The 12,030-nt window shown below is 39.1% G+C and overlaps 1 protein-coding gene across 3 annotated transcripts in view; it reads right to left on the bottom strand.

The window, feature by feature from the left end:
* CDKL5 (cyclin dependent kinase like 5) overlaps positions 1-12,030 on the bottom strand; it is a 190,398-nt gene that overhangs the window by 60,610 nt on the left and 117,758 nt on the right. For all 3 annotated transcript variants that reach the window (XM_082608915.1, XM_082608917.1, XM_082608916.1), the window contains one exon: positions 2,589-2,725. In XM_082608915.1, coding sequence (XP_082465041.1) covers positions 2,589-2,725 — 137 coding nt within the window. The remainder of the gene's footprint in view (positions 1-2,588; positions 2,726-12,030) is intronic.

Genomic DNA, 12,030 nt, shown 5'->3' with positions numbered 1-12,030 from the left:
GGATGATATTTTCCCAAGATTGCCAGGGCCACGAGTCAGGAATCATCATGGAGAGAAGCCAAGGACAGCGCCAGGATCACACAGCTGGTAAATAATGGAGTTTGGCTTAAACTCAGGCCAGTCATCTCTGAAGCGCACATTTTTGTACCCTTATCCTATGCTACTCTCGAAGATTCTCAGCTGAAATAGTCCTGCCCCTGCTTCCTCAGCTCTTTCTGCTTTCCTCCATCCCAACGTGCACAATAATACATTGCAATAAACTGTTTACTTGCCATTCCTTTGCAATGTTTTTAGGTTTTCACTTCACTTTAAAGAAGCTGACACAGGATATCATTGATACCTTATGGGTAGGATGTATGTAAGAAAACCCATCAGAACTCCAACCAGAAGATCAATACTCAAAAGGCCTTGACCCTGCCTCTAAAGAGAGTGTGGAAAGTGAATGTATATTGATACGTTTTAAGTTAAAACAAAATGTTTAAAGTATATATGCATCATTTTTTAGTGGTTATCCACTCAAATTGTCTTTTTCAATTAACAAATGCACAGGAGGTCCCAAATGCACAGGAGGAATAAGAAGGCTTTGTAATAAAGAACGTAAATTTTATGTCTCATTTCATATTCAACTCTAAATTCCTAAATTATAGAGAGGAATGTCCCCCAATATCCATTCTTCCCTTACTAGAGTAATACAACTTGTAAGTGGATGCCTAAGTGTCCAGAATAAAGAGTACATTTTCTTTCTGCCTTGCAGCTAGTGTGGCCACGCAACAAAGTCCTGGCCAATGGGATGTGATAGCTGGAGCTCCATCTTGACCTTGAGGACAAATTTCAGGGGTGGTAGAGCAGAAAGGCAGAAGCAACCTGGGTCTCCTATGGCTGTGGAGCAGAGTTACCATACCCGCCTACCTTTGTATTTGTACCTGAGAGAGAAACTTCTATTTTGTTTAAGCCACTGTAATCCTGCGTCTCTGTTACAACCCCCTACCCCTAAGAGTATCTTTCTCCTTGCCCTCTTGAGACTCACTGTCAATCGTTAGGTACTGCCACTGATGGGAGGGTGATGGTCACCTTCCACTGAAAAACCATAAGGCCAGCACAAGAATCCCAGGCTTGCAGGTCAGAGGACTGGAGTTCTGGTAGCAGCTCTGCCACTTACCAGCAGAGATTGCAGACATTACATAGTGTCTGATACACAGAGGTAATTTCTCCATTTTTCATATGAAATTGTTATTAACCATGAACAATCACCATGAGTGGAACAGAAATAAAAAAGATAACTGAAATAGATCTGTCAGAATTTTATTATTTGGCAGTGAAAACTGCAAACTGCATGATTATTTTTGACAACTAAAAAGTAAGCATCTGATTTTACAGCAATCCTTTTTCATAACTTTTTTAAAAATATCAAACTTCAGTTTTATTTTGGTGGGAAGTACCCCTTAGCAAAACACCTAAATTGACACAGAAAAAGAAGCCTTTAAATAGATTTTTGAAAAGAAACATAAAACAGTGTTTTAAAACAACAAAGAGCCTTGTAATATTTTTTCAAGTTTTGCTTGTAATGAAATCACTATATATGTATTAATTAGAAAAATAACTTGTAAAGGTAGAATTAATTAAAAAGCCACATTACTGGTCACCTGTCTTGGCAACACTGCTTTCCATTTTGTGATGATGATGCTGGTGGTGATACTCTGTTATTTATGACATAAAAAGCACTTGGGAATTGACTAAAGCAAAGATAAACCTCTCCAGTCTTAATCTTCTTTAGATAATAACAGGAAATCAGGAGGATCCACCTTTCCTCAGGAAGGAAACCTCTAAAAGTTCTGTCTGACTCCAGTTTATTCTACTCTTGTCAAGGCACTTAGTTCTTGACAATAACCACCTGTGATAAGTCAGCTGCTGTCCAAGAAATTCATAGGCACCCAATATTGTTTACTGTATTGGACATTTGCCCTTAGGTCATATGATTAAAACTGTCACTACGAGTTAACAATTAAAAAAAAAAATTGAAGCAATTACAGAGACAACTTGAACAATGTGTGATTTTTTTCTTTTCTCCCATGTTTCTAATTCCTTACTTGTGGTCTCATCTACCTCCTCAAGCTTTACCTTATGGCTCCTGGCACATCTTCTTCCCTCAGATAAAGCCACGGCACTGGCAATTCACAAAAGGCTGCTTCATTAGCCTGCTCATTAGCCACTCAAGGTCTGATTCAGACACCCATCCTATGCCTGTCATCACTGACAATTTACACGCCTCTCCCTCAGAGGCCTTGCTTAGGTTTAATTAAAATAAACCAAGTCTAAAAATTACTTGTTGAAGATAGAGTCTAAGACTTCAGAAGCCAAACCAATACATTGTTTACATTTAATATTATCTCTCTACAGTTAAATTGTACAAAATCCTTCAATATATTTTCAGGACTTCTAATGATTATGGGTACTACTGTCATTTTTAAAGTCAGATTATGAGCACAATGACAAATCATACTAGATAATAATACTTTCTTTAATAGTATCAGAAACGGCCCTAAATAAAAGAATGAGGTAAATCTCTATTGCGTCAGTTAGTGACTTACTTTTTCAACATACTCAAACACCAAGTACAATTTCCCCCTCCGACGAAAGGCTTCCTTTAACTCCACAATGTTTTCCTGCTTGAGAGTACGAAGCATTTTAAGCTCTCGTAAAGTCGTTTCCTTGACTTCTTCATTTTCTAGAATGTAAACAATGGTGAATAGAGTAAAATTAAAGCTTTCAAACCACTATTCAAAAAATTCTAAGAACATTGAAAACATACCAATTTCACTTTCCACTTTGAGTACCTCTGCATAAGAAGTCCAAGGATGGAATATTCAGTATCACATTTTCTTGTTGAAAGGATCAAGAATAAGAAACTTAAAGAAGAAAAGGCTTACTTGACCAGCATGGACCTAATTTTCTGCTTGTATTTTCTTATACTCCTTACTGCAAAGTACATATGTAAAACAGACTTATAGATATGACATATAAATCCACTGTCATTTTAACTCTAACACTACATACTGAGGAAGAAGGAGTTTAAAAGGGTAAAAAGGAATTAGCCACATCAGTGTGCAGAGGAGCCTTTATGCAACATCTGTAGCAGTTGATGTTTTAAAGTTTGGCCTGAAGCTTTGGCTTAAGAGAGCATTTTATTCCCCAGGCTGCATGTGAGTCACCTCTGTAAGCAGAGGTCATATGCCAGGCATGCACAATGCAGGTCACAGTCAAGTTGCAGGGAACTCTAAGGGTGTCTGATCTTCTCTTTGAAGAGTGGCTGCTGCGTGTTCCTGCTGTCCTCCTTTGGCACGTCCGTCTGTCCATCCCAGGTAGTGTAGCTGTACTGGGATGGAGAACTTAGGCTGAGCCAATACACCCTTCCGTATCATCAACTCCACTCATGATAACCCCCACAGACACAGAGGAAGGACAGAAGTCACATTAACTCTAATGGATCAACTGGCATGGGAGCAGGGAAGGCAATATTTCATGTTAAAGGAGTTTTTATAATAGCTTTAGATTTAGCCAGGAAATTCTAACTGTCATGTTTACATATGTATATACAAGGAAGGATATAGGTTCATAATCCCTTATCTGCATTCCAAAAACCAAAAAAAAAAAAAAATCAGTCTAAAAATTGAATACTTTTTCTAACTTTAAGGCAAATCTCTTTAGAGGCAAATCCTGAACTAATACGAGACCACTGACAGTCTTTGTTTATCCTACTTAGTATGAATATTCATATGTTGTGCTGTAGAAATAACACCTGATTACAGGATGCTAAAGTGACATGCCATATTTCCATTCTAAAATCTAAAAGTTATGAATTCTAGAATACATTTGGCCCCAAGGTTTTGGGTAATGGTCAGAATCCTAGCTTTAAAGTCTAAGCTGTGTAACCCTCAAGTTCAGGCATGTCTGGGAAGGTAGAAAATAGTTTGGGGACAGGGACGAGAAAGATGAAGATGCCTTCAAGGAAGAAATGTTTCCTAAGCAAGATACACAAGAGAAAAGAACCTAAATGGGGCCAAAGGGGGAGGGGAGATCCTAAATGCAGTACCAGGAGTACTTCTCAGATTATGGTCGCACCTCGCAGTGCGGGATCTTAGTTCCCAGACCAGGGATTGAACCCGGACCCAGCAGTGAAAGCGCCAAGTCCTAACTACTGGACCACCAGGGAATTCCCCTAACCCCCATTCAAACTGAGTTTAAAGAAAAGAGACTATAACAAAACCATGGGCTTTGCAGTAGCCCCAGAATATCTGTAACAAACAGAAAACAAAGTCAACACTCCTTTGTGAAATGGTTAGACAAGGGAAATATTCTCCCTACTTCAAGAAAACTGTTGGAGAATGCTGGAGCACAGATTAGGAAAGGATAGAGATACTGCCTATCAGAAGGCAGGAAGCAGCTGTAGCAAAGGCTGACAGTAGCATAGGCAGTAAACCAGCCCAGCCCACATCAGGGGCGTCAACTGGAAACTGGGTACTCACAGTGCCCATGTCAGAGCATGAAACAGGGGGGCCACCTGGCAGTAGGGGCAATGTGTGTGACATGATTAGGGGACTTCCCAAAGTGGCTGAGAGGCTTGTGGGGGGGATAAATGTCCAGCTGTTCTGCAAATTGGGGCTGGACCAGAGAAGTAGTATTTTGTAACTGTCAGAACTGCTAAAGCCTAGGGAAGCTAAAAGTCTTCAGTCTTATGAAGAAGGTTAAGCTGCTTCTCTGCTGTCCCATCTGAGTTACTCCCAAGGTTAGGGTAATCAAACTAAAATCCACCTGTCTCTATGATCTGCCACACAGATCTCAATATGAAGCAAATAAAATTACTTCTAATAAGGAAGTAATTCAGCAAGAGACAACTATGCTACTCATGACCTGATCCTTGTCTGCATTTCCATCCCCATCTCATGCCCTTCTCTCCCTCCCTCACGTTAGTCTTTTGGTTCCCAAAATAGCCCCAAACTTTATTTTTCAACCTTAGGGCCTTTGAGCTTGTTCCCTCTGCCGAGAACTCTCATTATACTACCAGACTCTTTACAGGGCTGGCTCCTTCAGGCTGCAGTTTAAATGTCACTTGATCACTAAACCAAAGCAAGCCTCCATCCCCATGCTAATCCGAGAGCTCTGGGAGGACAGGTTGCTTGCTGTTCATCAACGCACACCCAACCACCTAGGACCGGACCCGGCACAGAGGGGATCAATAAATACTTCCTACACGAATGCCTTCACTGGTGCCATGAGGAAATCCTTGCCCATATGTGGCTAGCTCTTATTCCCTTAAAACATGGGAAGCAGCAATGTGATAGCAAACAATAGGCACTTTGCCCTCTCAGTTTCGAGGACACTGCTTTCAATCTTCTCTCTCCAGAACTTTGAAAGGGCAGCTTTTCAGACAGTTAAGACAAACTGAATTTATTTTCCCCTATTCACCTCTGCCCCGGTAGTCTTCTACAATATGTGATTATAAAAAATGGAGGCTCCAGAAAACCGATTGCACCGAGTGAAGAACACATATATATTTGGTCATTAGAACATCCCTAAGCTATGCTGGAGCTGGTTACAAATAAATGGTGCAACAAAGTCAAAGGTAAATAAAGTTGGAATACCTTTTCTAATCAAAAGCTTGGCGACTTCTTGGCACTGAAAAAAGAGAGCTTTGTATCATTAGCAACTTGTGGCAGTTTCACCTTGCTAACAGATAAAGCCGAATGGCCAAAGCAGAATGGCTATCGTAGAAGGAACGTTGGAGTAGGATCTGGGAGACCTAGATTTTGGACCCTTTTAACCAGCAAACACTGTAACTTGTGACTTTGGGCAAGCCATTTAACTTTTCGTTCATAAAATGATTAAATGGGCACTCCTCTGCATCCACACATGTACCGTAAAAAGTCCCATGGCCTTTTCCAAATCTAATAATCCATGATTTCTCTTCATTAAAATCTCATTGATTATGAGCCTAAACCTCATTGAATTTTGGTACTTTGTTATATATATTTATATCATTTGAATCTATACTGACTTTGCTAAACAATGGCTAGAGAGAAAAGGGAAACGAGTCTTCAAAAAGCTCACAAAATCACTTAGCATGCAGAGCCAAAACCACCTCATGTGAGCAGCTCATCTTGTTTAGGAAATGAAGGCTCCTCTAATTTGTGTCAGTCATAGTTATTAAAAGTTGAGGTAAGCACTTTGGCACTAAGATTGAAATGAATGGGAACAGGTAGAAAGTGGAGTTATTAATTCCCTAAGTGCAAGCAAAATGTACACTCTTCATTATTTGGAAATCCTATCATTTTGTTCCTCTGAGTACTTTTAAGGTTCCTGGCCTACCCCCTGTACTTTATAATGAAAACTGTGGCACTAAATGATCAGATGATCGGGAAAAGGAATGAACATTCCACTTACAAATGCTTCTCTCCTCAGAGGTTCAGAAAGTAGCAAAGCTGCTGAGTGAGCCAGTTTTTTAAAGGTGGAAGCACAGCCCACTAAAGGGGGCACAAACACCCCTGTCTTTCAGTTGAAATAATCTCATGGCTTTTTATTTAGGCTAGGCTCCTCCAGTTCACAAATAAAGAAACCAAGTCTAGAAAGAATAACTTTCTCAGGGTAAGTGAAGGGAATGTCACACCGAGTAGAACACAGGGATGGAGGCGCCTTGGTGTAAGGCAGTGAGTGAGCTTTGGAGAGTGAGTCGGAACACCCAAGTCTAGACTCTGCTTCTGCTTAACTATGTGGCAAAGCAGCATGGTGTGGGCGGAAGAAAAACTCAATGAAGATCCTGGGGTCTGTGTCTTAGTCTCAGTTAATCACATACTAGCTGTGGTTCCTCAGCTGTAAACTAGAGTTAAGGTTCTACTAGATGATGCTGAAGGTTCCACCATGTGATTCCTGCTTATGTGCATGCTGATGGACCTGGTCATCAATTACCATGGAGGGTGTTTAGCTTAGTACAGGCAGCAATTATGACAAAGTTATATAAATTCTACTGAGTGATGACTAAATGGTATGGTAGAAAAAGAACATTAAGTTAAAAAAAAAAAAAACTAACCTATTTCTAAGCTTGCCAGTAAGGCTGCAAGCTAATACACCTAAAAAGCAAGAAGGGAGGTTCAAAGTAAAAGAAAACAAGTTTTAAGAATAAAGATCACAGGAGCAAAAGAAATGCAAAGATAAGTAAGTGACGAAAAGAAAAAACTCTACAGATGAGCAGAAACTCTTCTATAAAACTATTTTTAAAGAACTGTGGGCTTAGAAAAGAAATCCAGAAATAACTATAACCTACTTTATGAAATCACAGACCTGACATTTTTGTATAGCCAAAGAGGCCTCCCATAATGGACCTTTAAACAGGTACAATGTGGGGAAAAGTCAAGCCATCCTTGCACAAAATCATAAAGGTGCCATTTTTGAGTCTGGTTGCCCTGACTGAAGAAGGAACATCAACAGGAGGGCAAGTAACATGGCCAGGGGGTTTTGAATGGTGGTGCTGCTGTCATATATACCAAAAATGATGAGAAAACTTAAATCTTCAGAGATGAAGGCCAGGTAAAGCACAATGGAAATGTATTCAACCATGAAAGGTGCAAAATGTTCACCAAATCTTAGGAGAATCCCTGAAGTTTGAAAGAGATCCATTTTGGTCATTAAAAAGAAGTGTGGTGAAATCATGACTAGCCAGAATGCTCAAGCTTAGTTAATTGATTTCTCTATTTAACCAAGGTTTGGAAAGTTTGTCTCAAAGCCTCTCTTACAGAGAAATCCGGTTCTTGAATTTAAAGATTATGAACCCTTGTTTTCTACAAATATACAAAATAAGAGACCAGAGTTCCCCTGATCCCTAGATCAGGATAGAGCTTTCTAGTGTCTGGGTAAAAATAAGGATGAAATAAACTGGAGCAAAGAACAGATGATCAATTAAACATTTTCTCATGATTAAGAACAAAGATGTCCATTCCAAGGTAAAATATTTATCTATAGAAACATAAGCAGCAGCAGGATATGAAATGCAAGCAATTTTATTTGATATAAAAGCAAAGACACAACCTAAATTCCATGTTAACCATGGATTACAACACAGCTCCCTGAGAGTCAGCCTCCTTGCCATGTACGGAGGCCCAGTGACAAGTGGGGAGGATCCCTCCTCACCCCATCACCTATACATTCAGGAAGGACTGAAAAGTTCATATAAACAGAAGGTGTTATCACATCAGAAGATCCAAATGTTTGTCAAATATAAATTTTAGACCACAGGACTTCTTCAATTAAAGGTTAAACAGTGTTTTTATTCTTGCTGGTCCAAAGCTATCTAATCTATATCAGTGCGCTTGGATTATTTAAAAAATTGAGGACGGTAGACACTGGCACATGCGTGTACGTGAAAATGATGATCCAATAGTGACAGAAGATTATCATCTGAACATCAAATCTCATTGTACAAGATTGGAATTATAGGAAAGGTAGGAGGATTAGGCTAAATTTATTATTATACATAGTCTGAAAAGTACCTTTTAACTAAATAATCTCTAGTATCTTTTTGGTCTGTGGTCATTTTTCTCTTCTCAGAAAAATCCAAATATGTACTGAGCAGAATTAATTCTATGGAGACTTCTGGTCAGTTAGGTATTTACTAGTTAATGCTTCTCTGTGGGAATTTACATTAATAGACAAATTTATAATACTATCATTCAGGATATCATTCAGAATTCGTTATCTGAGACTCCACATTTGTGATGATGTATAAAGAAGCAAAAGTCATCGAAACAAGAAAATATTAACAAAGGAAGTGATCTCAAATAAAAGTGTCATCACTCAAACATTCCTTCCTTTTAACAGGTGTTGATTCCCACCAGTGTGTCAAAGTCTTTCAGGGAAAATCATAGGCACAGACACTGATAAATGATCTGATGGTGTTATATCAGCTAACAACTGGAGAATAAAAAATGAACAAGGATGAAGACAAAAAAAACAGGAACATACAAAAACCAAGAAAAGAGTGAAAAAGCCTTTTGTATATTTTTAATGACCTTCTTTTTATTGTGAAAGTCATTCACGACCTAGCCTACAATTTTACTGTAAAAATTGCCCCACCCTGCCAAAAGATAACAATTTATTCTTTTTTCTAAGAAACAGTACATAGTTGCTATTATAACCTAAATTGTGTTAACTATAAGATAAACTTTTTATAATTTTAGTTTCATTTTTTCAACTTAAACTCCCGATCTAACTTTTTATTTACTATGAGATTTTGGTTTCCATTTTATTTTATTTTTATTTATTTATTTATTTTGCGGTACGCGGGCCTCTCACTGTTGTGGTCTCTCCAGTTGCGGAGCACAGGCTCCGGACGCGCAGGCTCAGCGGCCATGGCTCACGGGCCCAGCCGCTCCACGGCATGTGGGATCTTCCTGGACCGGGGCATGAACCCGTGTCCCCTGCATCAGCAGGCGGACTCTCAACCACTGCGCCACCAGGGGAGCCCCTGGTTTCCATTTTAAATAGTAATCAACTGTCCTGGGATAATAAGGACTTCTTGAACTGAAGAGTGGTCTACCTTAAAATGTTGTTTAAAAAATGTTTCATGCAAATTTGTGCATACATATGAATTTAACAAGAAAACAGGACATTATCATAATCTTTCAAAGCTAACAGGAGGTAATATATACTCATAAAATATTCCTTGATATAATCAGCATAAGAATACTTGATTAGCTTGAACGTGGGTCAGACCAATTTCAGATCCTATTTCAGTTTAACAATGCTTTCACAGGATTATTTCATTACCTTCACGAAGATTTTTAAACATTGGATTTGGAAAAGTCACTACCAAAATATCAAAAGAATATATTCGGAGTAACTAATAAAAGAAATTCATGAGAGCTATATGACAATAAGGGCAATATTATCATGAAACTGTATTTTTTATTATAATTAGCCTGACTAAAATTTAAGATGATAAACTGATACAGAACTAAGTGGTTTACATAGGGGTTGAATGGACATCCTCACCTATACTAGACTATCTATGTACACTTCACACTCCAAAAGGGTGTTTACCACACATTTTCCCTTACTTTCCACTAAGCATGATACTAATCTGACGAGAGGAAAAGGGTAAAGACAGAAAAGATTGTGTGAGATCTCCCAGGGAGAACTGGAAACAATAGGAAAGTGTGCCTAGAATAGGCTTAGAACTAAAAAGTTATGAATAATTGGATATGTTTTTAGATTCTATTGCTGAAATATTTAGGAAGTGTCCCTCTAGAAGTATGTATGGGCGCGCTTACAAAGCTGTCCATCTGCAAAGTGGGTGGGTGATGCGGCTGCATGCCTGTGAGGTATGGCAACTGATAATGGCCCAGCAGAGATGAGGGCAGAGTGGATTCATGTTCTGTCAGCTCAGTGAAATAAAAACTGATCAAATGTTTCCTATAATGTTTAGACTATCCATACACCCCTGGGATGCCACAGCTAGAAACAAACTCTTTCACCTCAAAATTATACAAAGTCATTCAGCCACTGACTGCTTTCTACTCCGTTTTACTGCTTTTATTTACAGGTCTTAATTCTGTTAATAGGTCAGAAGCTTCTTGAAAGTATCTGGACCTGATTTACCTTCACTGTTCTTATAGCACCTGGCTCAGTGCTCAATGAATTTCTTTTCTTCTTTTCTTTTCTTTTCTTTTTTTTTTTTTTTGGCCGTGCCACACGGCATGTGGGATCTTAGTTCCCCTGATCAGGGATCGAACCCGAGCCCCCTGCAGTGGAAGTGTGGAGTCTTAATTGCTGGACAGCCAGGGAAGTCCCCAGTGCTCAATGAATTTTAACAGATACACTACTGATTGCCAATCTGAAGGTACTGTAATTCAGGGACTAATATATTGTTTAATTGAAGCTAAGAATTGGTATTCATAGGATAGAGGTTATGAAGAATTGGGTATTTAGTTTTCTTAAAAACAGCAATGACATACATGGCCTAGATTGCACTGCTTTTCAAAAATTTGATGACAATTATTATTTTTGGTGGTAGCTGGTTGACAATGTGCCTTACAAGATGAATGCACAGCCAGAAGTCTTTATATACAGGCAAAGGTCATGCTTTGATCTACTGTTGCAACCACTCTTTTTAGTAGATCACCATTTGTCTCCTGGCCACCTGCGGTTAGCCCAAAGCCACTGCTCAAAGAGCTTATTTCCAATGGTCTCCTAGGGGGTTGGCCTGGGGCTATTGCTTCCCACTAGACTATGGGTGCATGATTGGAAGCAGGGCTTTTTTGGTTGTTTTTAAAGAACAAGCTAAAGTATTTTTTTGTTGCCTTCTCCTTAAGGCTGCCAAGCCAATGCTAAAATTCCTGGCTGATGTGCTTGTGCTCCACATAACCAGCACATCAGAGCTGGGTTACATCAAATACTACTGCATCTACCCCAGGAGTTGTTAGCGAGGCCCTTTTGTTATTTAATGTTTGCTAAGTCTCTAAGGTAGGCATGATGAAACTTCACAAATACAGAGGCTGGTGTCTTACATCACAGTCACTGTGTGCTGATGACGGTAGGCTATGAATGCCTATTGTCACACTTCCAATTAAATATGAAGGTTGATGCTATGGTGGGGCCTCTTACTCCTGCAGCACTTGTTTTCAAATGGCAGGTTGTGACTCATTAGTGGTGACATCAAAGTATTTCATGCCCAAATAGGCACTTATATGAATTTATATGAGCAAGAAAAAACAGAAAATGGAGAACCTCACATTAGTAAAATAAGTAATTTTGTGAAACTTTTGCTTCAGTTATATATATGACATTATGTATGAGGATACTGTGTAGGAGGTAAAAAATACTTCTGCTGTGGGATCTCTGTCAAAAAAAAAAATTGAAAAAATGCTGCCTAGAGCTTCTTAAAGGCCATCCATGTGTGTCTTTGTGGTCAGTTTTTCTACTTGGCTGTATTTGGATGGCCAAGAGTCTGGATTTAAAACCTAATGGCCTAATGAAATGCTTTAT

This window comes from Mesoplodon mirus (genome assembly GCF_964341445.2).
Source record: "Mesoplodon mirus genome assembly, chromosome: X".
Taxonomy (NCBI): Eukaryota; Metazoa; Chordata; class Mammalia; order Artiodactyla; family Ziphiidae; genus Mesoplodon; species Mesoplodon mirus.
The sequence above is the reverse complement of the archived record's forward strand: the minus strand, read 5'-3'. Positions and strand labels throughout refer to the sequence as shown.